At 40.6% G+C, this 27,994-nt stretch overlaps 1 protein-coding gene across 1 annotated transcript in view; it reads right to left on the reverse strand.

The window, feature by feature from the left end:
* The window catches only part of HDAC9 (histone deacetylase 9), a 704,858-nt gene that overhangs the window by 648,560 nt on the left and 28,304 nt on the right, over positions 1-27,994 (reverse strand). Inside the window, exon 2 of the mRNA XM_073333773.2 lies at positions 5,205-5,333. Within this exon, the coding sequence (XP_073189874.1) occupies positions 5,205-5,226 (22 nt within the window). The 5' untranslated portion in view covers positions 5,227-5,333. The remainder of the gene's footprint in view (positions 1-5,204; positions 5,334-27,994) is intronic.

Raw genomic sequence — 27,994 nt, forward strand, 5'->3', positions numbered from 1 at the left:
AGAGCACGCACCAGCAGCTGGAGCCTGCACCCCAATCCCCTGACCCATCCCAGAGCCCCCTCCTGCACCCCAGATCCCTCATCCCTAGCCCCACATCAGAGCCCGCACCCCTAGCCAAAGCCCTCACACCCCAAATGAGCAAGTGAGTGAAGGTGGGGAGAGCGAGCAACAGAGGGAGGGGGGATGGACTGAGAAGGGGTGGGGCCTGAGCAGGGCCTTAGAGGAGGGGTGGTGCAAGTTGACAACCCTAAACCCAAGATTCCCAAGTCTCACAATTCCTCTGCTATCAATAAATATTTTTGAAACACAGTGGCAAAGCATGTTTTATCCCCCTCTATAGCTAGTCTACACTGAAGATGATAACTTACTACAGCTATCAGTTACTCTGTTAGCTCAAGTGGCAGAAGTCTGTGTCGTGGATCAAAAGGTTCCAACCCTGCTGATGACTCATGTGGGTATCAATACAGTGTCTCATGTGGAATTTCGGGGTAAGGGCGTGTTCCAGTTTGTTTTTTTAAAAACCTAGGAAATTACATACACTCAAAAAACCTTTGTTAAAAGAACATTAAGTTTGCAAATAAAGCATTCAAAGGTTACTAAATGCCACAATTAAGGCTGCCTAGTCAACCTTAATTTAGCCCCCTGGTGCATATGCATATGAAGGAGTCTTTAATTACATGATCACATGCTGTTTTTTCCACAGGACCCCAGCCTCATTCAGTGTACAGAATTAACAGTGATTACTTAATAAGCAGCTATTCAATATTTTGTTTTCTCCTTGATGTTCAATGTGAAACCCCATGGCATTAAAAAGCTACTGAATGAAATCCTGGCTTCATTGTAGTCAATGGGAGTTTTGCCACTAACTTCAATGGAGCCAGGATTTCACCCAGTGTAATCTCAATATAATCTTGGTTAAAGCACAAGAGCTTTCCCGTGGATGAGGCAGGGATACATTAAGGTGACAGGTACCTTAGAAATACCATGGATCAATCTTGCCTCCATGTAATTTTACAGTATTGTATGTAACCCTTCTGCCCGTCAGAGTTGGCAGCAACAAGGGCCAGGTTCAGTATCTAGGGGTTCCATTCCAATAACACAATGCAAAACCGGCTCGAGCTCCCACCCAGTGACCTGGGACAAATATATACCACCCCCGCTGGGCGCCTCCAAGAGGCAATACTTCCCCTCTCGCAAGCACATAGCCTGAGTGTAGCAAAAAGCCTTTTAATAACAGAGAGAAACAATGTGGCATTATGTTGGGGAAACACCACCAACAGGATTCGTAACACAACCCATGAGCAAAAAAACCCACCCCAAGCAAATTGGGGCATGCCCCTTTCCCTTTGGTTCTTGAGTCCGGCAACCCCAAATCACCCAAAGTCCCAAAAGTCCAATGACCCAAAAGTCTCTGCCCCTGGTCAGGGCAGCCCCAGAGTTCGAAAGTTTATCTGTGGAGCTTTACCTCTCAACCTGGGTGGAGATGGGACGGGGGTAAGAGGCACCTTACATGATCTGAAGCTGACCGCCCCACAGCTCCATAGGCCTCCGCTCTACCAGCCGCCCCACGAACTCCTTCGCTCAGCTCCGCTCCGCTCCGCAGCCCACAAGCAGCTCCCGCCGTCCCACAAACTACTCCACCAGCTGGTCCACAAACTGCTCCGTGTCCGACCAGCAGCTCCCGCCGTCCTACGCACTGCTCTACCAGCCTGTCCACAAGGCACTCCAGCCGTCCCGCAAACTGCTCCACAATATATCTTCAGGCTCCCCCGCTACTTAACACAACACTCAGTGATTTCAGCTCTTAGGTGAATTCAGCTTGTAGTAGGGGAGCCTCAGTGCTGGTACACTATTAGCCCAAAGTGAGCTCAGCAGCCTGTAACTAGACTCCTAATGGAATCAAAATTAGCTCTGATATTCCACAGTGGAGAGAGAAGGAAGTGCAATTAGCATGTAAGACCCTCACCAAGGGGCCCATGCCACCAAGTATTAATACTTATCCCCAGCCTCTCTCCATTCACAGAGTTTTAAAACCCATGACCCTTGCCTAGCGAGTGCTATTTAGTTGATGGTGAGTCCCTCCATAATAACAAAAGGCCAAGTACAGTTCCAAGCACAGTTCCCATAATCAGGGTAATAACAATTTATTCTTCCTGCCCCAATAACAGAGACACTGGGGATCCCACAGCAGCCAAAGTGACCATTTGGGCAGCTATGGCCTCATTCTAGGCGGGGTGGGTGTGTCTATGCAAATGAGATCGGCCCCTAAAGTTCTTTTCCACAACTTGCCACACCTCTCCACCAGATGGCAGGGTGGAGCTCATCCTGACGCTGCTTACATGTACATAAGATAAAAACAATGTGATCTCATACCCTGCAGATTTACAATGTACAAAGATGAAGATTAGAACAGATGAACACAATTTACAAATGCTCCATATATATGAAGGTAAGAAAGAATTAACCATTTTCTATCATCCATTTGGAATAAGAACTGAAACCACTGAAGAGATAATCCATTTATACACAGGTCAAGTGCACTGAGTAGTTCATACTGTATTTCTTGAAAAAGTCAACTGAGAGAGGCACTAATTGTTCATTCAAACCAGATACAATCCAGTCGGCTACTCCCAAGATTTTGCAGTGTTTTGGTTTTTTTCCCCCACTCATCCTTTGATTGTGTAGCCCAACAGAAAAAGGAAGGAAGCTATGCAACTTGGGGTTATAATAATTGTTAGATATGAAACTTTTCAATTTTTCCACTTTCCAATTGAATGCCATAACTGTGGGCAGTGGAGCATGACTGGTAGTTTCAATAAGTCATCCACAACTTTTGAAAATCAGACCGTGCCTTTTGGGTACTCTAGAGTGCTTGTACAGTACACCCTTGCTATAACACCCTTCATTATTACAAAACTTCAGCTATAACAAACCTGGTCCCTGGATCCCTACTGCAGTACAATACCGTACTGTTAAATAAATAAATAAATATGTTGCACACGCATGCACAATTTTTATCTAGCCTCATACGTTGGGGCTAGGGCCAACTCCTCAGTTTCTGCCCTTGAGCCCGTCTCCCTCACTTCCCAGGGCTGAAGCTAAAGTCCCAGGCCCAGCTGTCCAGGGCTGACAGCCTGAAGCCGAGCCCCAGCTCTACCACCCATTCATTTTAATTGTCCTTTTGCAGTAATGAACAAAAGGCTTGGGTCCTGACAGGTTCATTATAGCGAGGCTGTACTGTAGTAAGATTAGTGCTGTTTTAAATTCAACAGTGATTCCATTTTACAGATAGCCATTTTTGCCACAAAACAATTTTACTGAATGACCTAATTACAAATAGTTAGAGACACTAGATTACCATACGGTGACTTCACATTCAATTTTTTATAAAAAAAAAAAAACAACCTCTACACAGAATGGAAAGATTTCTTTATATTAGGGGTGGACACAAACACCAACCACCACCCAACAATGGCTAATTCTTTTAATAAATCAGAGTTCCAGTTTTAGTCTATTAGGGGTAAATATTCAGCATGAGGCACGGTCATAAACACACAACTCTTAACGTTAATGGAAGTCAGTTAAAGACCCATTGGGAGTTGAGTACTGTGCACCTAGCAGGAATAGACCCTACAAACAGAACTCATATCACTACTACCCTGCTCATCAAACTGAAGAGGTCTCCTTTATGGCATTTGGAATGACAGTAGAAACTTCAATAGGCACCCATAATCCTCTTCCTCCTAGTAACGAGGGTCAATTTGACACCTTGCATTAAGAGCCAAATCATCTCCAACTGGAGTAGAGAGTTACACCAGGAATAAATCAACTAAAGATCAGCAATATACATTAGAAAAGCACCATGCAAAGTGGAGGGCTGTAACATGTACGGTATATGAGAAAAGCACAGTAATACATTTCATATTTGTTGCCAAGGGGACACATACAAAACCATGAGACTACAGAGCCAAAAAGCAGAGCACAACTCCTTCAAGAAAGCAGAAGGAGAAGTCAACAACAGCCTTAACGTTCAGATCATCTAGTCCTCTTCTACAAAATTTGTTCTGCTCAGACCCAGAACAATAGTGACTTGATTTTTAAATCAGGCCTCCATTATCGGAGGCATATTTTGTATCCACAATAAATTACGTCCATCAGTTTTGACCGCAGGTCATTCAAGCTTTTTCCTGACAATTATTGCAGATGCAAAATTGTGTTTGCAAAAATGGAGGCCAAGTTTGAAATTCAGGCCACTTTTTGAGGCACTAATGTGGATACCGTTATTCCTCATTTCCATCACAATATCTCTGATATTGCTTTTAAAAAAAAAATCTTAACTGAAAAACATTCCTAAATTGAGCTGCATGATATCCTCCACAAAAAATTCAGTTAAGAGCCCTGCTTATTATTACAATTTCTTTCTTGTTTTATGCTAATTATTTTCACAAAAGCCAAAAGCAGACATAAATAAAATCACCTGCACAGTGTTATGTTTTTAAAGTGGAGGTGAACTGGAGTGTGGGCTATATGGGACATTGTGCAGATATGATTCTCACTCCTCAAAGCAGTGGAGAGTAGGCGTGTTCCATATTAACTTTTCTTTCTCTAGAACGATGGGTATTGGCTGTACCGCTCACAGTTCATCTCCTGCCAGCTGAACCAGAACTAGCTCATTCTACTGACATCAGATAAAGCAGGTGCTCAGACTTATATTAACTAAGCATGTGCCTACAAAGAAAAACATAGCAGAGGATGACTGCGTGGGCAAGTATCCTTCCACCATAGGGATATGATGAGCAATGAAGCTCAAACTCAGATTGTTCAAACACGGCTATAATGTAAAGGTGCACAGTAATTTAATGCACAAGTATACAAATATTAAGAAAGAATAAAAATATGTTAAATATGTCTATTTGTGTTTCATTATGATTATTTGGCTCCTAAACAAGTCATATGGAAAACATTACACAAGAATTACAGAATCATTCAGTTTGTAATCGAACTGAGATAAAATATCCACACAATATAATTTCTTCATGCATACTCCTGTATTTCATTTCATATGACAGTCAAATCTTAATTACATGAAACTGGCATATGGGTCACTTGCCACCTCTAGTTCGGCTTTGAACACAGACACAGAATGAAGAATTCTGCAAAATTACAACAAATGTTAATATTCTGTGACATCTGAAAAAACTGACCTGGCTGTGTTGTGGAGCTCATCGTTGCTGATGAAACGATAAACTGTTAACAGATTGAGCCCAAATCTCGGCAGCAGTAGACCAGGCTGTAATGTTCTGGCCAAGATGAAGTGAATCTGAAGATGAAATCTAAAGATGAAAAACATAGATCTGTGCATTAACAATATACTATCCGTGCACACTTTAGCCAATTCTTCTAAACAAAATTTCTTCTACAATCACGCTCTGTAGGTTCAAGTAGCTATGGCCCCAAAAAACAAAACTTTAAAACTAAACATCCTCAAACTTTAGGAAAGTTCAAATTCATCTAAATTTGCAGCTTAGGCCCATCTCTAGTTTCAAAATTAGCTTGGAAAAAAAAAGTCAAAGGCATGATTTCTCTTACCATGAGGTCAGAGGATTAACTGTGGAAACTGAAAGGCCTGAGGATAAAGTAGGTGGATTAGTATCTTTCAGTTAAACAATGGCTAATTCACAATCTGTTTCCTAATTTAGGCTTTCGGTTTCTGAAACAGTTTCACATTGGGAACTCTTTCCAGCAAATATACAGTCTTAATTTCTAATGTTTACCTTGTTTAGAAATAGACAAATTTCCTTGTTGAAATGTGTAGCATCACTGAATGGATCTCTTACTACTAACTAATGACATCTATGACACCGTCAGGGAAATGCCGCTAGTAGGGTGGGCTGGCTTGAGAGTAGGTCAAGAAAGTTCATAGAAATCATAGAATATCAGGGTTGGAAGGGACCTCAGGAGGTCATCAAGTCCAACCCCCTGCTCAAAGCAGGACCAATCCCCAACTAAATCATCCCAGCCAGGGCTTTGTGAAGCCTGACCTTAAAAACTTCTAAGGAAGGAGATTCCACCACCTCCCTAGGTAACGCATTCCAGTGTTTCACCACCCTCCTAGTGAAAAAGGTTTTCCTAATATCCAACTAAACCTCCCCCACTGCAACTTGAGACCATTACTCCTCGTTCTGTCATCTGCTACCACTGAGAACAGTCTAGATCCATCCTCTATGGAACCCCCTTTCAGGTAGTTGAAAGCAGCTATCAAATCCCCCCTCATTCTTCTCTTCCGCAGACTAAACAATCCCAGTTCCCTCAGCTTCTCCTCTTAAATCATGTGTTCCAGTCCCCTACTCATTTTTGTTGCCCTCTGCTGGACGTTTTCCAATTTTTCCACATCCTTCTTGTATTGTGGCGCCCACAACTGGACACAGTTCTGCTGTTAGACTGAATTTTTTCATACCCTTCCAGAATATTACAGTCAGAGCAAAAGCAAAAAGAAGCAAAGCTTTTGTAATACTTTACCTACTAAAAACTGAAAGTTGCAGATATGTTACACTTTCAGAGGTATATTTTCATTCCAGCATGATACGAATAGCATAATGCACAACCTTCTATCTCCAGTTGCAGTGCTTTGTAACTGTGACTACCTTATTCAATCAGTGCTGTAGATGTGTCTGAAGATATTTTAATGCTGTATTTTGTCAAAATGTTTTTTTAGACACTAAGGGGTTTCAAGCAGAGCTGAGATGAATTTCAGCTAATAAATTAGAATGACAAAATTTGGTAATTTTGCATTATCAACATTAGCTATGCAGGGAGAGAGAGTCTCACCTGTTTAGATGAAGAACCTGTATTAGTGTCACCATTAAAGACATAATTCACACAGATCTGATACTTGGATATACCTGGCATTCAGATATCTAATATTCAGATAAGGTGGTGGTGGGGAGAGTGCAGCACAACGTTATGAAAAGCTAAAACTTTCCAAAATTATATTTGAATCAAAATTCTTTACCATGAGTCACATCAAGAGGCAAGTGTCCTCAACTCAATGAAGGCTGCTACTAAACCTGAATAGTTCCTAAGATTAGTCTGCGCCGTGTATTTTTTCTCCATTTACAAGGCTAGAGTAAATGCTACTGTGGGGAATCACTGTACTATCCAAGATCGAAGGTTTCACACAAAACAAAAAGGCAGTGTCTTGGATCAGAACAACTATTATTCAATTCATAGAGCTAACAAGTGTGCTAGTGGCTCCATAGCAAAGAAATAAAAATACAATTCCTGCCTCAGAAAACTAACAAAGTTAAGCATAAAATTCTGCAAACACTCAGATATGAACTCCTACAGCAAATACTCCTATTGACTTCAATACAACTGCTTAGATAGCTAAACTAACATGCATAGAACGTTAGGCCCTAAATTTCAGACAAACAAGGAGAGGATAGAACAAGAATGAATGAGGCTTACAGCACTTATGGTCAAGAGTCTGTCACAGGTATTTTTAGTAAAAGTCAGGGACAGGTCACAGGCAATAAACAAAAATTCACAGATGCCCACAACCTGTCCCTGACTTTTACTAAAAATACTCAGGGGAGGGAGGAACACAAAGAAAGCCCTGCCAGGGTTTGCAGCTGCTCCAGTCCACCACTGCCCCTGTGGCAGGGGGCTGACCCCCAGCCACTGCGACAGTCAGCTGTTCCAGAAGTCCCAGGACTAGCAGCTGCTCCAGCCTTCCCCCAGGCGGGGAGGGATAGCTCAGTGGTTTGAGCCTTGGCCTGCTAAACCCAGGGTTGTGAGCTCAATCCTTGAGGGGGACATTTAGGGATCAGGGCAAAAATTGGGGATTGGTCCTGCTTTGAGCAAGGGGGTTGGACTAGATGACATCCTGAGGTCCCTTCCAACCCTGATATTCTATGATTCACAGAAGTCCTGGAACATCACATACCATGACAGAATCATAGCCTTAATTATGGTTACATAATGATTCATTTTAAGTGCATGCATATCTTAGTAGTTTAGATAAAGTTTCTCTCTTTGGGGGGAGGGTTCCTTGAAATAACTACCATAATGGTATAAAATAATAAATTGTAATGACTCATTTACTGTGGGCATTATCAAAGGAGTCCTAGATATGGTGGCTGAAATAGTGCTTTGGTAGTGTTTTCAAGGAGGGGTTTTAAATCATGCTTTGAAATGAAATAAAACAAAACAATTGGGGTCTTTTAATTTGCTCCAAATGTTACAAAAGCACTATTTCAGCCACCATAACCACTAGGGCTACTATGTTAAATTTTATATGATGTGCTGTCCTGATCCTGCTTAACACTTGGGAGAAGGCTGACAGAAGTCATGTTTTTAATTCAGTAAGTGACAACTCCACCTTGTTTACAAGGAATGTCCACTGAACTACTGAAAGAAAAAAGCCATCCAAAGAGGAAAAAAAGTTTACCAGAGATCCAGACACCATTTTGGTTATCACCAGCTGGGAGAAAAATGCCCATCACTTCAGAATGATGGATCTGATGGGTTGAACGGGCCATTCAATTGCATCTAATATTAGAGGCAAAACCAAAAGGTGTTTGACTTTTTCCCCAAAAAAAGGTTAAACTACTTTTTGTATTTGAGAGAGTTTTACCATTAGTGTCAATTTACATGTACTTTGCGACACCCAATTGTTTAAGTATTTAGTTAACATTCAGTGCTTCATCAGTAAAAGTTAACAATTGTGGTTGTCTGCATTGTGGAAGTCATTTCACCGACGTTCATTATTAAACTGCTTCTTTTTAGAGCCTTGATATGAAATGGAAAACCCTTGAATTCCAAGATACTGATAAAGAGAATCAGCACTGAATATTTATTGGAGGATAGATTTGCTGAAAATAACTCTTGTATAACTAAGTATTTTGCTAGGATCCTTATAAAATACCTGCATAGAAGTCTTTTATAAATTCCTCTCCACTGGTAATATATTTTACAAAATGACAAATGGCATCCTGCCTAAAGAGACAGTATATTTCCATTTCTTTCTTTCAAATACAGAGTTTTTATTTCTAATATAGTACAATATTTGGCTTGAAGAGTTGTTAAAATCAAACCCGGACAACAAGATTCATGTTTTCAGAGCTCCCATTTAGTCCCATGAAACATACCAGACCATCACTTACAGAAGTACAGATGCAATCCAATCACTCTCATTCAAATACACTTACATTTTAAAAGCGGGTATACTTCATTTCTCTTAGTGAGATGGGATGTGCAGAGAAATACTGGAGGGAATATCATATTGTGAACTACAGTATAAAGTGCAGTCCCAGATGTATTTTAGTGTTGTGTTTGAACTGAAGAGAATCAGAATAGTGCTGGCATTAGGTCAACATTTTATGTGCGGCACTCTAATTCTCCTTGAAGGGTAATTCCATCTCCCCAACTCCTCCACACCCACAAGTAGAGGTGCAAAGGTCCTGACCCCAGCAGAACCATTAGTGTTCCATGTGCAAGGAGTGGTTCAGGATGCTAGGATCCTATACAGATCTGCACTCTACATGCCCCAGGATGGTGGGTGGTGGTGAAGGATAGCTCAATGCAGGCCCAGTGGATTCACCAGCCATTTCCTTCATAGAGGGAAGACAGTGGAGCAGGTGCTGCAAAGGTTAGTGCCATCCTGACCAGCCTCAGAGGTGATAGATTTCCTTTCCCTATGGTCACAATAAAGCTTAGATGCTTCTTGTGATTGTAACTAGGTACAACATTTTTAGACAGAAATGTGAATTTCAAGTTAACGTTGTTCCTTTAAGCACTGTCCTCTTCTTTCACCCCAATTCCCCAGACCACTCACTCACTCCCATTCTTTATGTTGTGCCTATATTGCAAAATTTGAGAGAATATGGTTTCTAAAATAGGATGCACTGAATAGAAATTAACAGAATTTAGATAAAATAGACGTATCTATTTCCAATCCCTCCCACCCCGAGCAGATGAACATTTGTGTGTGTGTGCGCTTTCAAAATGCACCCAGTGGCATATACTTTTGAAATAATTTCTTAAGGAGGAAATCTCCAGAGCCCCCTCCAGAAGGATTTTACACCTTTCTCTAAAATACTTCCCTTTGAAAAGTGTATGAGGAAATTATGCATAGATTTTACAAAAAAAGATACAGCATGCTGTACTCCCTGAAATTATAAACAGGTTGGCATCCCTCATAACATGTTAAGTAATCAGAATCTCTTTCCATCTATTTTTGCTTTTCTTTTTCTTTTTACAAGAGTAGCTTCTGTTTATCACTTGCTGCAAAAGTTCTCTTTTATTTTGACCTCAAATTCTCTGGCCCTTTGACCTCAAGTAGCACAGAAAATACCCTTCCTCCTAAAGCTGTTGTATATGAATTTTTTAGACCCAAATCCTTTGTTAGTACTGATAGAGTCCATATTGTCCAATAATATAATGGGTTTTGCAGTGTGCTATAGTTGGAAATACAGTATTAAAAAATTCTATGGCTTCAAAAACAAACCCTACCCTCTTATCACCTTCAACAACAACTATTCCTACAGGGCAGCAAGAACAGGCCTCTTCAACATAAAAACGGACTTATTCCAAATTATGGAAGTTAACACCATAATTATGAAGAGGTATCAATGTCATATATGGTGGAACCTGCTCATAAAATACTCTGATACAGTGAAAATCTATTGAAGATGGATCAAATTGACTGCAACATTGTATAGCAACAGAAAGACCACAATTCAGGTTACAGCAAACTTTGAAACTTAGATAGCGGTAAACTGACCCCTGTGCAGACAGACAGCACTCCAAGTCTACACCACTCAAGTCCTGCATAAACCATAAAAATTAGACTAGGAAATAAGATGGTATAAGGGCATGGAGACAAACAGTTCCAGGGTAGAGGTCAGGAGTCTAAAGAAATGCATACGTGAAACTGAAACAAACTGGTTTTAAAAAACACCTGTGTTTATTTTGGTTTTAGTACATTTTACATTTATATATTAACAAAATTAATACAGTAAGATAAGAATGAAGTATGTGTAAAGCCATTAGGCCTGAGGCCTGTTCATAGAGTGCAATATGCATTTATTTCTAGCTCTAAAAAACAAACTATGGCCCAAATTCTGCAATGACCTCTGGGCAATCAGATTCTTGCACCTGCACCTTAGTCATTGTAGGATTGAGGACTGTAGCAGGGTGGTCACCCCGCTCCGGCCCTGAAGGGGTTAAAACAGCCCTGGGAGAGAGCTTCCCTGGGGCAGCCAATAGTAAAAGCAGCCCTGGAGAAGGCTGTGGCTGGTAATGAGAGGAGTGAGAACAGCTGGGGGAAGCTGACTGTGTAGCTGACCACAGCTGTATCCAGCTCAATAAGGGCCCAGCTGGCCCTTATAAGAGGGCTGTGGGCCAGAGGCAAAAGGAGTCTCACTCTAGCCCTGGATGGGAAGGGTTAGCTGCCTGAGAGTAAGGTACCTGAAGAGGAGCTGGGGAGGCCTCCAGCCTGATAAACCCCAGGCTGCAGGCCTTAGTGAAGGACTACAAAGGTACTGGGGGGGCCTGAGGATAGGCAAAGGCAGCAGGTCCTAATCCCTTGCCAGTGATGAGTGGCCATTACACTACAGTCTGCCCCAGTGCATGGGGGCTAGATGATGACTGGCAGTAGCCACTGAGGCAAGGTGGGTTTAGAGGGTTGGGGGTTCCCCAGGGAGGGGAGACCCAGAGTGTGGGGATACTGCTGGGGCAGAACCCCAAGGTAAAGGGCACTGGGGTCTGGGAGGGACATGGGGCCAGCAGCAAGCGAGATGTTGGCCTACAGATGGTGCTCTGTAAGCTGGAAAAGAGCTAATTCCCAGATGACCTGCAGGAGGTGTCGTACCAGTGAGTCATCACCTCGCTACAGGGACCAAAAACAGGGTAAGAGGTTGGTAAAGAAAAACATGATCCCACTGAGTGTGCACATTATGTCTATAAAATAATAAGAAGCTGGTAAATATACATTGGGTATGACTAAAAGTAGGGCAGCTCCTCACTAGGGAGTCAAGAAATGCACATCTCTCTCTGTGTAACTTATGTCATTGTACTTTCCCCTTATCTTGCATATAAATTGGGGAAAGAATGAATTTATCACTATTTGAACAACCCACTCGCCCAATCATAAGTGGGGAAAATACTTGATTTCTATCTCCTCAGCTTGACTTTTAGCTTCTAAAATATATACAGGGATCTATCCCTGTTTGACAGCATTATTTCACCCTCTCTTCCTAATACACAAAGTGCATGGTGGTTGAATGAGTGTTCCTGCTACTGAGGTAAGAGGACTTACTCCCAGTACTGACTCTCATGCTTAAAATTTAAGCACAAGTTTAGTCCCATTGAAGCCAATGGAACTACTCACATGCTTAATTTAAGCTTGTGTTTCAGCACCTGTCTGAACTGGGGCCTAGACACATTAGACAGTGGGGAGGGTGCCAGCGTGGGGAGAGGGGGGGGGAGACACAACATCCAGAAGATCCCACAGGATTTGTGGGCAGTTCCCACAGCATGTTCCCAAATGGAGGCACCCCAGTCTCCTGACAACAATCAGGAAGAAACTTATGCAAGCTGAACCTTGGAAGAGATGTTCTCTGCTGTAGTTCCCTTCCTTGAGTTTCACACCAAGGAGGAAGAAGAGGTAGGGCAGAGTTGGCTACTGAACTCAATAATATTTTACAAATAGATTATTTTGAAAGAACTTCTGGTATGAAGAACTCTATGTATCTTTTTCTTTCCCCACTTTGCTTTTCCAGGAATCAGGCAAAGCAAGCACATTGCACCAAGTCTGGACTGAAGTCCAAGGAGCACAACTCCACCTATATCAACAGAGCTCATCTGCTTACACTCATGCTGAGTTCAACCTAATTATCCTCTCCTTTGTCTGGAGTTTGCCCATTGCCCTAAAAACATAGGATTTCTGAAAAATTAAGAGGAGACTAAATATCATTTAAACACTGATATTGTGTTTATTACAGTAGGGCCTAGGAATGAACCAAGATCAGGATCCCCTTGTACAAATAAAGTAGTTGACAACCCCTTCCCCAAAGAGCTTACTCTCTAAATAGGCAAGACAGACACAATGGAGGGGAAAGGGATATAATTCCCTATGCCTAAAAATGTAGGGTCTTAGACCAGAACATTAAGGATTTACACAAACTGAATAAAATCCCAACAACAGTATCTGTCTAGAGCAGTGGCTCTCAACCTTTCTGACAACTATACCCCTTTCAGGTGTCCGGTTTGTCTTCTATATCCCCCAAGTTACCTCACTTAAAAACTACTTGCTCACAAAAAATCAATGGGAGCCGTGATCGGCCGAACCTGCAGACGCGGCAGGTAAACAAACCGGTCTGGCCCGCCAGGGGCTTTCCCTGAACAAGCGGCTGACCGGCTTTGAAAACCACTGGTCTAGAGCACTAGCAAAAAATGGTAGTTTTAAGGAACTGGAAATGGATAGGCAAATTGAACTCTTTGGAACAGTCTAATAGATAGCAACAGACACACAAAATAGTGTGTTACCCTTGGCTCATCTTTTATATCAAAAGTTTAGAAGCTTTTTTTTAAAAAGAATTAAAACATCTTTTTTAGATTAAAAAGAAAAGGAGGACTTGTGGCACCTTAGAGACCAACAAATTTATTTGAGCATAAGCTTTTGTGAGCTACAGCTCACTTCATCGGGTGCATGCAGTGGAAAATACAGTGGGGAGATTTTATATACACAGAGAACATGAAACAATGGGTGTTACCATACACACTGTAACGAGAGTGATCAGGTAAGGTGAGCTATTGCCAGCAGGAGACAAAAAACCTTTTGTAGTGATAATCAAGGTGGGCCATGATAACGAACCTCGATGAGGAGTGTGAGTAGCTAACATACAGCCCAGGAAGAAGGATGAAGATATTGAGGTGACATGATTTTAATTTCATGATCTCCTTATTCGTTTTATCCCTTTGACTTAAGAGGTAGTTTTTTAATTATGTATTTTATTACATTGTACTCTGCCTGAGCACTTCAAGAAGGATTATGAACAACAATTATCTTTATGAGAGTCAATAATGTTTCCAATTGTTGTTTTTTTAGTAGTTCTTCCTCATGTGTAATAATCTTTAGTGTTATCTTGCTTTAGACTTCATTGCTATCAAGAGTGCCGCCTTCTCCCCCTGCCCCCGCATACTATCTCTGTTCCCTCCTGCGTTGTTAAATTTAATACAGAATTTTCAGTCCTTCCATTTACATTGATTTTTCAGAAGTGCTCAGGTTTGGCCTAACTCTGCTCCTTATGAAGTCAACAGAAGTTTTACTGCTGTTTTCAATAGGAGCAGAGTTGGACCAAGGCTGATGGCTTCTGAAAATCCCATGCTAGAAGCATAAAAATAAATATATTTCTCTAATTTCAGTGCAACAACTGTAATGATCTTGGAGTTCATTAAATAACAAACCAATGACTGAGCAAGGAATAAAACTTCAAAAAAACAAACTAGAGAACGTCTTTGGTGAACTGCTTGCACACAGCCAGGCGGCGTTCCCAACTCCTGCCTCCATTTGCATCTCCAAATACCTATGTTCATAATACTGTCCCTTATTAGGGAGCATCTCTAAATTATGATCTTCTACAAATCTCTCTACAACACCAGGTAAGTGTTTGGGGTTTTTCTGGTTTTGTTTTTAATATAGCTATTTACAGAGCTGTGCTAAATTCAGTGGTCTTGATATGCAAAGGGTTTAATATATTTTTGGACAGGTTAGTAGATTCATGTGCATTCACACCTAAGTTTTGCCTTGAATTTGGAATTTAATTGAACTGCAGAACAATGTGAAACAAGCATATCTGCCATGGTTTACACAGTTTGTCTGAAACCATGATACCCCACCAAAATACTCATTGTTTGAATGAAACTGTTATTTCTATTAAAGTAGTGCCAAGAATGCCCCACGAAGATTTTGAGCCCTTTTCTAAGAGATCATTTCTGCCCCAAAAAGCTGACAGTGTAAACCAGCTAAAGGACGTGGAAATCACAAGGCTACCCTTTCTCTCTATAAATCAATATGAAATGTCATGAAGGGGAAATTTCATTTTATAATACATGGTCATACACTGCGGGCCTGCTGTCTGAGGACTGAGAAATAGTTTTCATAAGCAGAAAGGCAAAGTAAGTTGAGACTCACCCTTAGCAAATGTTTCAAACTGCCCTGCCTCCCCATTAAAGGAACTATCTCCAGTCCTAGACACAGCATCCCTTCCACGTTATAGAACAAGATTTTTCAAATTTAACCTAATTTAGTTTGGTATGATTGTTTCTTTCTGGCTTCTGGAAAGCTAGAGGGGCACTTATTTCAGCTGGATATTACTGCTGCTGTTTCAAAGAAAACAGAACATAATATTGATATGCTGTAAAATCCAAACTGACAATGAGTATTTGGATTTATGATTCACTGGATTTTGTTCTTTTCATACTGAATCCGAGAATCTCTATCTAAAATTTATATCCTATTTTAAAAACTTAGGAAAATAGTTTGACATAAAAGAAAGCAAAGGACTCAGAACAGAGTCCTGTGGGACTCTGAGAAAATGATGGAATTAAAGAAGCTGATGTGGCTACAGGGCAGAAACTGCTTGCACAGAAAGATAAAACATGAACTAAGAAAGAATAGTCTGGTACAAGTTGTCATGTCTCAAAATGTTTACCAAGGAGTGAATGGCCAATTACTTTTATTTTCATATTACAATAGCATGTAGCCGCCTCAACTGTTATCAGGGCCTCCATTGTATTGGGTGCTGTACAAACACATAGGACAGGGAGCCCCTGCCCAAAAGAGCTTACAACCTAAATAGACTAGACAGACAAAGGGTGTGAAAAAGGAATACAACGACAAAAAACAGTCGGTGATTGCTGTCAAATGTCATCTTAAATGCATAAGTTTTTAAAATATTGACTTTGTTTTGTTCATAATGTGTGCTTGCTTTTCTTCCCATCTCTTTTTCTTAAATAAGAGATGGGTTAAGTCAAAAGGAGAAGGACATTTAATAGAGGGAGAAAGATATGAGAAACTGTTAAGGAGCTAAATTCTGCCCCCAAACTACTGGCACATACAATTCCCATTGACTTCAATAGGAGTTACATACCAGTAACCCATATGTGAAATTTTGTCCCAATTTTCAATCTTAGAGGAATGTTTCATATGCTGTAAACAATCAATAGCTACTAGTCAAAGTATTTCCCATTGATGCTTTTATTTAATGGAAAATTGGGTTTTTGACTAAATGACAATTATCACAAAGTGGGGGAGGGGTTTTGTTTTGGTTGTTTTTGAGGAAAGCAAAGATTACTTGATCAAAACTGAAAACTCAAAACCTCCCAAATTTTTGGTTTTCAACAGTTTTTGGCCGAAACTGTGTGGTTGTTGGTTCCTAGAAATGACATTTGTTTTTTTGACACAGTAGAAGTTTATTGGGGAGAGACATTTTCCATCCCGATCTATTAGAAATGCCTCAGATTATTAACAGTTTAAATTTTTAAAAATTCAACCACTTGTCATTAGATACACTCTGCGTTTAATTCCTCTAAACAGGGAGGATGAAAAGCTTTGTCAGCTTTTATTTATAATCATTTTCACTTTTGGATTCTCAGTGCTGCAGTGTTTGAAACCCAAATGTTGCAAAGGAAAGTTTAAAACTTATAAATAGTTGTGGTGTAAACACAACTATTTGCATTCAATTTGTTTAATTGTAGAAACATCTATTGGTCTTATTTAACATAAACCTTGGTCTCTCAATTTAAGTTATGGAGTAAATATAAATTAATACCCCTTTAATTGTGGGTTTCTCTGCAGTAGTTGGCTTGTGTCTGAACTATAATAATCTAATCATGGGACACAGGTATAGGCTGGGGGAGGCTGTCCCTCCTCAAACAGCCAGGTATGGCCCCGTCTACCCTCAGGCCCCCTTCTGTCAGTTCCCCTGTGCCATGGTCCCAGCTAGGGCTGGGGGCTGCTTCACCCGCCCTCCTGGCACTCCAAGGCAGGGGGCCATGCTGCCCACCCTCCCAGGGCTCCAAGGTCTAGGGGCTGCACTGCCCACCCTCCTGGTGCTCCAGGCAATAGCTGCCATGTAGGGGGACGATGGGCTTCCCAGCAGGGGGCATGCAGAAGGGGTGGGCCTTCAGGCAGAAGGGGTGCAGCTGGGGCCTAGCCTCCCCCAGCTGGCTGTTCACACTCTGCCCATGATTCTAATATAACTTACTGTATGCTAATAGCTACTTTGGCAGGCATTAAGTAAGACAGGAAGATTCAATCAATGCTTTGGCATGCCAGCCATGGAACAGAAGCAAAGAAAATCTAAATTCCAGCAGCAGGTAGTTAAACTGATTTCACTGAGATCTGGAATAATGCTTTCAATACAGAAGGAAATTTCTGTGAATTCACCCCTGTGCATATTAACATTTGGGATTTCAATATTTTCTCATAATTTACAAGTTCTGGAATATTGCAGATAAGGTAGCCTTCAGTCAGCATTCATTGACTCTAATGGGTACAGTATCAGGCTTAATCAGAGGACTCCTTTTGACTTCAATGGGTGCTGGATCCAAAAACTGAGCAGAACTTAAATGAAAAATCCTGTGCCTCTGCACAAGTGCAAAAGAGTGCTTTGGCAGCGTTCCTAGAGTAGGGCAAAATAACAAAAGCAGACATTGGATTCAATAAAAAAAATTAAACAGGAATATAATGCCAGTAAACATGGTTTTATGGAAAACTGTCAAAGCTGATTTTTTTATTATAATTTTGGTGTTGTGTCAGTGTGCAATCACCTCTTGTGAGCATCTCCTGTTCGTTGTGTGCAAACCTGCCCTCTGTGCTCGCTGTTGCCCTCGTTGGGTGGGTCAGTGGCTCAGACATCTGGCTAAGTCACACAGTCTCAACACATGAAAACTGCTTCTGGGGCTAAAGGTCTAACAGGGCCTATCCCTGTACCCTTCTTACTATCTTTAGCCCTGCCTGTGGGCTCAAGCCTTAGCCCCGTTCTGGCCTTGCTTTAAGTCTGTGCCTGCCCTGGTATAGTGTAGTGCCCCCAGGGCTTTCTCCCTGGAGACTTTAGACCTTTACCAGTTCTCTGGTGTCCCTTTAAGTCTTGCCCTTTACTTGGGCCTCTAAACAAACCTTATATCCTTCTTGGGGCTTAGGCCACCTCCCCAGTGGCTGGTGGGAGGATTCAGGCCTACCCTCTGATCCAGGGATCCTACAAATAGCAGCTATGCGCTGCTTCATGTAATAGGTGCTACTGCTGTTCCCTGAGCCACTTCCCACATAGCTCCTTCCTCTTCACTCTTATTTCAGGGCTGAAGTTCTTGCTCCTTCCTCATGGACTAAGTGTCACCATATTCTGGTTCTCCCTTGAGCTCCAACCACCATTAAGGAGCAACCTTCCTTACTCCTCTGGTAGTAAGGGTCAGACCTGCTCAGCCCCTGCAGCTCCATTTAAGTGAACCTGCTACACTCTGGCTGTTTACCTGCAGCATCTTTAGGTAGGCCTGGAGGACCCACCTTCACTTGTCCTTTTCTGGGGTGGGGTATAATAGGGCCTCCAGCTGGGGGCCTCAAAGGGCCTGGTACCCCCCCATCACAAGTTGGTCAATGTAATTGCAAAAGTTATATATTTAGACTTTCGTAAGACATTTGACTTAGTACCACATGATAGCCTGATTTAAGAAAGTAGCACTAGACAATGTCAGTACCACACATCTTAAGTGAATTAAGAATTGGCTGATGGATATTAAAGTAGTTGTCAATAGGGAATCATCTCTAAATGGGGGTGTTTCTAATAGGGTTTTTATAAGGATTCATACTAGGCTTGACATTCAATGATCTGGAAGTAATTACAGAATCACTGCTGATCAGCATATACATGGATGACACAGGTTGGCAGAGCAGTAAATAATTGACAGAACAGTCTTCGATCACTTAAAAAAATATTGTTTGCATGGATCCTGGTTAACATCTAAGAACAGAGAATGCAGACCCACCATGCCTACAGAATTGGGAAATATGCCCTGGAATACAGAGACTCAAAGAATTTAGAGTATCAGCCGTGTTAGTCTATATCCGCAAAAAGAGAGTACTTGTGGCACCTGAGACTAACATTTATTTGAACATAAGCTTTCATGAGCTACAGCTCACGTCATCAAATGCATACAGTGGGGAGATTTTATATACACAGAACATGAAACAATGGGTGTAACCATACACACTGTAACAAGTGATCAGGTAAGGTGAGCTATTACCGGCAGGAGAGGGAAAAAAAACCTTTTGTAGTGGTGATCAAGGTGGGCCATTTCCAGCAGTTGACAAGAATGTCTGAGGAACAGTACAGCGGGGGGAATAAACATGGGGAAATCATTTTACTTTGTGTAATGACACATCCACTCCCAGTCTTTATTCAAGCCTAAGTTAATGGTGTCCAGTTTGCAAATTAATTCCAATTCAGCAGTCTCTCGCTGGAGTCTGTTTTTGAAGTTTTTTTTGTTGAAGAATTGCGACTTTTAGGTCTGTAATCGAGCGACCAGAGAGACTGAAGTGTTCTCCGACTGGTTTTTGAATGTTATAATTCTTGACCTCTGATTTGTGTCCATTTAGTCTTTTACGTAGAGACTGTCCAGTTTGGCCAATGTACATGGCAGAGGGGCATAGCTGGCACATGATGGCATATCACATTGGTAGATGTGCAGGTGAACAAGCCTCTGATAATGTGGCTGATGGGATTAGGCCCTATGGTGGTGTCCAATGAATAGATATGTGGACACAGCTGGCAACGGGCTTTGTTGCAAGGATAGGTTCCTGGGTTAGTGTGGTTGCTGGTGAGTATTTGCTTCTGATTGGGGGGGCTGTCTGTAAGTAAGGACTGGCCTGTCTCCCAAGATCTATGAAAGTAATGGGTCATCCTTCAGGATAGGTTGTAGATCCTTGATGATGCACTGGAGAGGTTTTAGTTGGGGGCTGAAGGTGATGGCTAGTGGCGTTCTGTTATTTTCTTTGTTGGGCCTGTCCTGTAGTAGGTAACTTCTGGGTACTCTTCTAGCTCTGTCAATCTTTCTTCATTTCATCAGGTGGGTATTGTAGTTGTAAGAATGCTTGATAGAGATCTTGTAGGTGTTTGTCTGAGGGGTTGGAGCAAATGCGGTTGTACTGTAGAGCTTGGTGTGGTCCAAATAGTTTTTCCCTGAATATAGCTATTCATCCAAGAAATACTTCCATTTTAAGTATTCTTATAAAACCACTGGTTTTGTATTATCTCAAGTCCTAGCCTCAGAGGCAACACTCAATTAAGCTGTGCCCACAAAACTGTAACCATCAACCGGACACACAATTTCACATCCTATAAATGCAGAGTCTTGCCTGTAGTAAGGATTCCTGCATCTCAGTCCACAAATATGAAAAATACTGGGCTATTCCTCTTCCTATTTCAAATGAGACAGACATATTTTGGCACTGACTGACTCAGTTTCCCTTCCAGTTTTGACTAGGACTGAAAATAGCAGTCTGCACAATTATTTCAGTTTCTATCTATATGGGCTTGTTCCCCCTCCCCCAAAACTTAAAGGTTAATAAACCACAATCTCAAAAAAAAAAACCTAAAAAAAACTGACAAGTTGACAATTGACATGTTAACTACACATACAATCTATTAGCTCCATTATGACTATTACATTCTGATCTTAATCACTTCAGTGTGAATTCCGAGTAATTCCATTAATGTGAATGACCATAGCTCAGAACGTAAAACCAATACTGAAGGAGTTAAATATTGGTATTAAATACATGGTAATAAGTAATTCTCAGGTTATGAGGGAACCATATTAACTATATATTCTTTTTTGGTTCCTAATGACAGCATATTTGCTTTCCTTTTTAAACCAGTTTGTTTTGTGATTCATTTTATAGATGAATAGACAGACACAGGAAGTTAATTGATTTGCCCATAGTCACTCAGTGAATTAATGGTACAACTGGGAATAAACCCAGCCTCCTGACTTATAGTCAGGGACTATCCCTTTAGACAGTGTTGCATCCAGTAAGAAACTGTTCAAGTGTTGGAAGTGGCATTTCATATGGCCAAATGTAAATATTAATTGTAATTAACAAACTATAACCATATTACCACAGCTGGTGCCTTGAATATATAGGATGAAGTTTTCAAAGGGCAACAACCCAGCCCTACAACATTTGTGGGCTTCAAGTACTGTAGTTCAATCTCTTTATTGTGAAAGTAACTTACAAATGTAGGGGTTTGTTGTTACATAACTGCACTCAAACAAAACAATGTAAAACTTTAGCGCCTACAAGTCCACTCGGTCCTACTTCTTGTTTAACCAATTGCTAAGACAAACAAGTTTGTTTACATTTATGGGAGATACTGCTGACTGCTTCTTGTTTACAATGTCACCTGAAAGTGAGAACAGGTATTCACATGGCGCTGGTGTTGCAAGATATTTACATGCCAGATGCGCTAAAGATTCTTATGTCCCTTCATGCTTCAACCACCATTCCAGAAGACATGCATCCATGCTGATGATGGGTTCTGCTCAAGAATGATCCAAAGCAGAGCATGTTTATTTTCATCACCTGAGTCAGATGCCACCAGCAGGTGGTTGGTTTTCTTTTTTGGTGGCTCGCGTTATGTAGTTTCCGCATTGGAGTGTTGATCTTTTAAGATATCTGAAAGCATGCTCCACACCTCATCCCTCTCACAGATTTTAGAAGGCACTTCAGATTCTTAAACTTTAGGTCAAGTGCTGTATCTGTCCTTAGAAATCTCACATTGGTACCTTCTGTGTGTTTTTTGTCAAATCTGCTGTGGAAGTATTCTTAAAATGAACATGCGCTGGGTCATCATCCCAGACTGCTATAACATGAAATATATGGCAGAATGCAGGTAAAAAAACAGGAGACATACAATTCTCCCCCAAGGAGTTTGGTCACAAATTTAATTAATGCATATTTTCAAACTATCATCAGCAGCATGGAAGCATGTCTTCTGGTGGTTGAAGAATGAAAGGACATATGAATCTTTAGCACATCTGGCACAAATACCTTGCAAAGCCAGCTACAAAAGTGAAAGTGAGAACAGGTGTTCACATGGCAAGTGAATAACATGGCAACTGTAAATAAGCAGTCAGCAGTATCTCCCATAAATGTAAACAAACATGTTTGTCTTAGCAACTGGCTGAAGAAGAAGTAGGACTGAGTGGACTTGTAGGCTCTAAAGTTTTACATAACTGCACTCAAAAACAAAACAATGTAACAAAACCCTACATTTGTCAGATACACTTTCATGATAGAGATTGTTCTACAGTACTTGTATGAGGTGAATTAATACTATTTTTACAGTGAAAATATTTGTAATAAATATAAAGTGAGCACTGTGCACTTTGTATTCTGTGTTGTAATAAATCAATATATTTGAAAATGTAGAAAATCCAAAAATTTATAGTATTTAACAGTGCAATTTTTAATCACTTTACAGCCCTAATTTTTATTACATCACAGGAAATGCCTTAAATTAACAAGTCACAATGAATGAAAAATTCAAATATGAAAAAGACACACAAACATTAACTGCAAGACATCATCATGTAATGAAACAAAGACTATCAGAACTCCAACCCTCTGACTTTAACCCTATTTGTTTATTAGGGAAACAGAATTAAAGCTATGCACACACAAAATTAAAGGTAACTCCAGAATAAGCAGTTAAACTGGGCCACAGTTTAAAAGGGTTGCATGATTCTTCAATAAAACCTGTTTCCCAACCTCTGTGTATGCCTGAAGGTCCTGCATGAAATGAATTTGTTGGCCTCGTCTCACTTCTGGGGATCTCAATCTATTTAAGAAACCCACTCTGAAATGTTGAATAATGGTTAAACTTCAACGAAAAATCAGACTCAAAACCAAGCACCAAGAAACTCTAATTTGTAGGGAATTCTCTAAGTAAAGACTGACTTCCAGGAGAGAGCAGTGGCCAGGCATGTTGATTGTAATAGTCTACCTCCTAACTGATTTAAAAGACACACACTTTACTTCTCTCAAATTATCACAGACTTTGTCAGGAATAAACAATGTTTGTGAATTTCAGAGAGAAGCTTAAAGGAGAGACCCAGAAATACCCTAAAAAAAATCACATATCTAACTTTTATAGAAGGTGTGTGAATACTACTACATATGTTTCCAGAGCTTGATCCTAAACTCATTGACGTTAATGGTGCAGGATCAGGGCCACAGTGCCTAGCATAATGATCTTGTGATTCCCCCATTGGCCTTCCTGATGCTTCCATAACACTATTATTGAATTAATAAATAAAAAAACTGAACAGTAGTATACATCACTCTAGATATTCCAAGAAATGCAGAAAATAGAAACAAACCTCTATCAAAGGCACAAAAGAACCTCCCCAAGGCTCACATTCACAAATGCACTTTATATGGCATCACAAGAGTTTGATGGGAACCATTCGTAAAGAGAAGTAGTATGATCTTTTTTAAAACAGGAAAAAGTTCCAATTGTGGACAGTCAAGAGGAGAGACGAGGTCAAAGTTGCAGAAACAGAGCAAATAGGCAAGAAAGTAGGTGGATAAAGGTCAAAAAAATTCACTAGAGTAAGTCCATGGAGAGAGTTCAAAAACAGAAGGACAATTCTCAACTGTATTCTGAGATAGGCCTCCAGCTGAGACAGTCAATGATAATGTAAGAGGACAAGGTAGAGAAGTAGGGAGTAAGACTTTAAAGGTTTCAAACATGAATTTTCATTCACAGATTAGAGGATCTTCACAAGTGGAGGAAATTAGTGAAAAGGGTTCATGGCAATTTGTACAGTAAGTGAATCAAAGCATGCATGGTGTCCTGCACCTTTTTGATGTTAAATGGAACAGTACCACCAATGTCTCAGTGTTCATCGATGGGAAGATTGGAGGAAAAAGTGCTTTCGGGGAAAGCAGAAGTAGAGCAGATCAATAATCTGTTAATGTATTAAAGCTTCATCCTATGCCCATTGAAACTAATGACAAAGCTCCTATGACCTCAGTGGTGCAGATCAGAGCCTTAAGCAGTAAGAGCCGTTTGGACCTCATAGTCTACAGAGAATTTAGAAGATAAGGTGCTGAGCTAACTATAATCCCAGTGGATGGTGATCTTCAGTTGCCCCACTGTCTCCCCAAACACCAGCAGCTGAAACTGAATTCATGGAACTGGGCAAATAATAGCCAAAAGATAAGGGATTTGGGAGGGGGAAAAAAGACATAAAATGTAAATCAGTGGCTTCTCTGAAATCATAACTCGAAACTCTCTCAAGATAAATGTTACAGCCCATAGTGCTTAATGCTTCAACATACACTGAAGCACATGAAAAAATTAGATTAGAACCAGGGACTATAAAAACATAATTTACCGTTTTTTAATGCTGCTCATTTCTCCCAACTTGAACAATGAAAACAGAGGAGTTAATTTCACTTTCAGCTTCTCTCACACAAAGCTGAAGCTTGTGAGTTGCAAATACTGCATGCAGAAGAATGTTTAAAAAATTGTTTGCAATAGAATTTTTTAAATTAATGGAAACATTTCAATTGGCCTTAGGTTTTGTGAAAATAAGATTTTTATAAAATTTAAGTTTTGAACCAAGTTTGTTCTGAGAATATTCCTTTTATAATATCCTGATTATGAACACTTACAGCTGAAAAGCATTCCATATTTCAGATCTCCATCTGGCAACAAATACAGTCTATAAGAGCTTTGGCCACAAGTTGCGTGCCCCTAGTGCAATATTGCAAACAGACATTGTCTTGCTTTCTCCACAAAAGGAAAAAATTGGGGTGTAGGGATTGGGAGTATGGTACCACTTTTAGTCTGTTAGTATAGTTAAAGCAGTACCACCTCCACACCCCAGCTAATACAGGTAAAGTGACACACTTGGTAAGGGCAGGAGGGGGAATAAAGACACTTCAGTGATTAATAAGTCATGTATACAATAGCATAAATATAAAAAATTGCGCAAGTTACCATGTAACCAAATTGTGTGATTACTTCTAGTTTCATAACATTTTAAGTGTTAACTGACATAACAATTATGGACAATAAAGAACGTGTACTGTTTGCTTTATCTAACTGTTTCATTAAACATGAGGTATTACAAGGAAGGATTACCCCATTATGAATAAAGAGAAAGTAAGAGTTTTTGTCCCCTTGTTTTCTCCCCAACACCCCCCACCCTGCCATTAGTAAAATAAGTCTTTATGGAGAGGTACTTACCAAGCCAACAAACCGAGAGAGAGAGAATCTCATGTGTTCTTTTGTTTGTTTTAGCAGTCTAGTGAATAGTGAACAATTAGGATTGCGCCAGGAAAAAGATAAATAAACACAACAGATATTGAGAACTTATATTTAAAATAACTTTTCCAGATGCACTAGAAAAACTACATATAACAAAAGAATTCAATTAAAGGTCCAGAAGCAAAAATAATAAATGATTAATCTAAAATAGTAAGTCTTCTGTAACTCAGAAATAGCTTGTTAAATCTCTGCCAATAAGCAAGACACCTTTCTCACAAGATGGAGAAAATTTAGGGACCTATATTTAGCAATGGAAGTCACAATTAAATATAAGTGTCTGCCAGAAAAAAGGCATGAAACTATAGCAGCTGCTTTGATGAAAAACACCTTCTATTATTGTTTCCCTGCCGAAGCTAAACCTGGGTTCAGATAAAGAGGCAAAGCTACAACTCTGTTTTCAGAAAATGAGATCAACTTAGTCAATATCTTACAATAATTAAACTATAGATTCCAGATTTAACACCTCCAATTGGAATTTTCTTCACTAGTGCTTTGGATACCAATTAGCGTAAGAAATAAATATTTTTATAATATTTCATTAGAGGCTCTTAAAACATTTTAACATTAATTTAGCCCAACAAATTACTAAATTCTCTTGAGAGTTGGGAAACATGAGGCAGACCAGAACCTATCTACATCACTGTAGTTTCTGATTGCCTCACAATTTGTATTTATCCTCACAACACCCCTGTGAGCAAAGGAAATATTATTATTCCTATTTTACAGATGGGGAACTAAGGCAGACAAAGTGGTTTACCTAAGAACACACAAGCAGGGTTCTATAAGTTCCAGGTTAGCACCCTGACCACTATAATGTCCCTAGAAGGCAGAGACCTGGTACAATGGCTGATTAGCTGTGAAACACACACCCCTTTAAAACACCAGGTGATGCAGATCACCACTAGCTGTAAATCAGGTTACTAGATTATGGGTCTGATCCAACACCCTCACCTTAGACCTTAGTTCTCCTCCTGTGCCACTGACATGTTGAGTAGTCCAGTTCCTCCACTGATTATGGTCTCTCTCTCTCTGGTTGTGATACTTCTTCCCAAGTGAAGATAACACGTTCATGATCCTCTATCACAGTCTTTCACTAGTTCTTCCCTTGGCCTTCCTCATTTTCTCTTTCCTCTTTCAGATGCCCAGTTCAATACTTGCTTAACATGCCTCCCATCTTCCATACAGTGTACATGTCCCAAAATACCTGAGCCTTCTTTCTCTGATGATATTTTTTAATATGTCCCGCTGTGTCAGCAGCCTTACTCTCACAGTTATTATTTGGTCTTTCCATGACATGTGTAATATCTTCTTCAGCCATCTGTGATGGGCAGCCTCCAACCTCTTTTTGTTAGCCACTGTGTAACATGGTGGCACTCCTCTTCCGAGCACCCCCTGGCCAGGTGTGTGTCTGCACCTCTGGCAGTCTGTGGTGATAGCTATTGTTAGGATATAGATATTCAGGCCTGTCTGTAAAGGCCTCTACTCTAAGAATTTAGGTGTATTCTTATCACTTAGCTAGTTATAGAGGTATAAAAGAGAGAATCAAAATCAATGTCTGCCGGTGTAAGGTCCTTCTCTTACTGTGACAGTCTGAGGCCCTGTGCTTAGGCTAAGATCTTTGGCTAAGCAACAGAGGCAGCCATAAGCTGGGAAGTGAATGGTCATATCCTCACATTCCAAACTAGTCACATTGAAATAAGGTGCTATTGGGCTGTTAGGAATACAATCCTGTCCTGATAATGCCTATCGCCTCCAGAGAAAGGGAAGTGCCTAGAAAATGTAAAAGGAAACTTAGTTTGATAGCATCCTGTCTGGCAAGAACTCACTTATCAAGAGCTGGGATGTGAAATCCTCACTTCTGTATTGTTTTGTCATTATAGTTCCCACTTTGCTATTGTTTGTCTGTATAATCTCTGTCTGGTTCTGTGATTGTTTCTGTCTGCTGTATAATTAATTTTGCTGGGTGTAAACTAATTAAGGTGGTGGGATATAATTGGTTACATAATCATGTTAGGATTGGTTAGTTAAATTTCAGGAAAATGATTGGTTAAGGTATAGCTAAGCAGAACTTATGTTTTACTATATAGTCTGCAGTCAATCAGGAAGTGTGTGGGTGGAGGGGAATTGGAATCATGTTTTGCTAAGGGGGGGAATGGGAACAGGGACACAGGTAAGGCTCTGTGGTGTTAGAGCTGGGAAGGGGGACACTAAGGAAGAAAACTGGAATCATGCTTGCTGGAAGTTCACCCCAATAAACATCAAATTATTTGCACCTTTGGACTTTGGGTATTGTTGCTCTCTGTTCATGTGAGAAGGACCAGGGAAGTAAGTGGGTGAAGGAATAAGCCCCCTAACAGCTATCTGTAGTTTCTCAGGTGGTTTCAGTGACTGAGCCCTCTGGCCAAGTCACAATCTGTGTGAAACAAACAAAGCAGACCCCTTCCAGGATCAACAGTCCACAGGGCCTACCACAAAGCCTCTAAGTCTTTACACAGTCCCAGCCCTGGTGTGGGGCTATGCCCCCAGGAGGCAATAGTTTCACCCTTTCTGGGCCCTTCTGGTCCCAGCTAGGCCGCCCACAGGTCAGATCCCCT

This window comes from Lepidochelys kempii, chromosome 2 (assembly GCF_965140285.1).
Source record: "Lepidochelys kempii isolate rLepKem1 chromosome 2, rLepKem1.hap1, whole genome shotgun sequence".
NCBI classification, from domain to species: Eukaryota; Metazoa; Chordata; order Testudines; family Cheloniidae; genus Lepidochelys; species Lepidochelys kempii.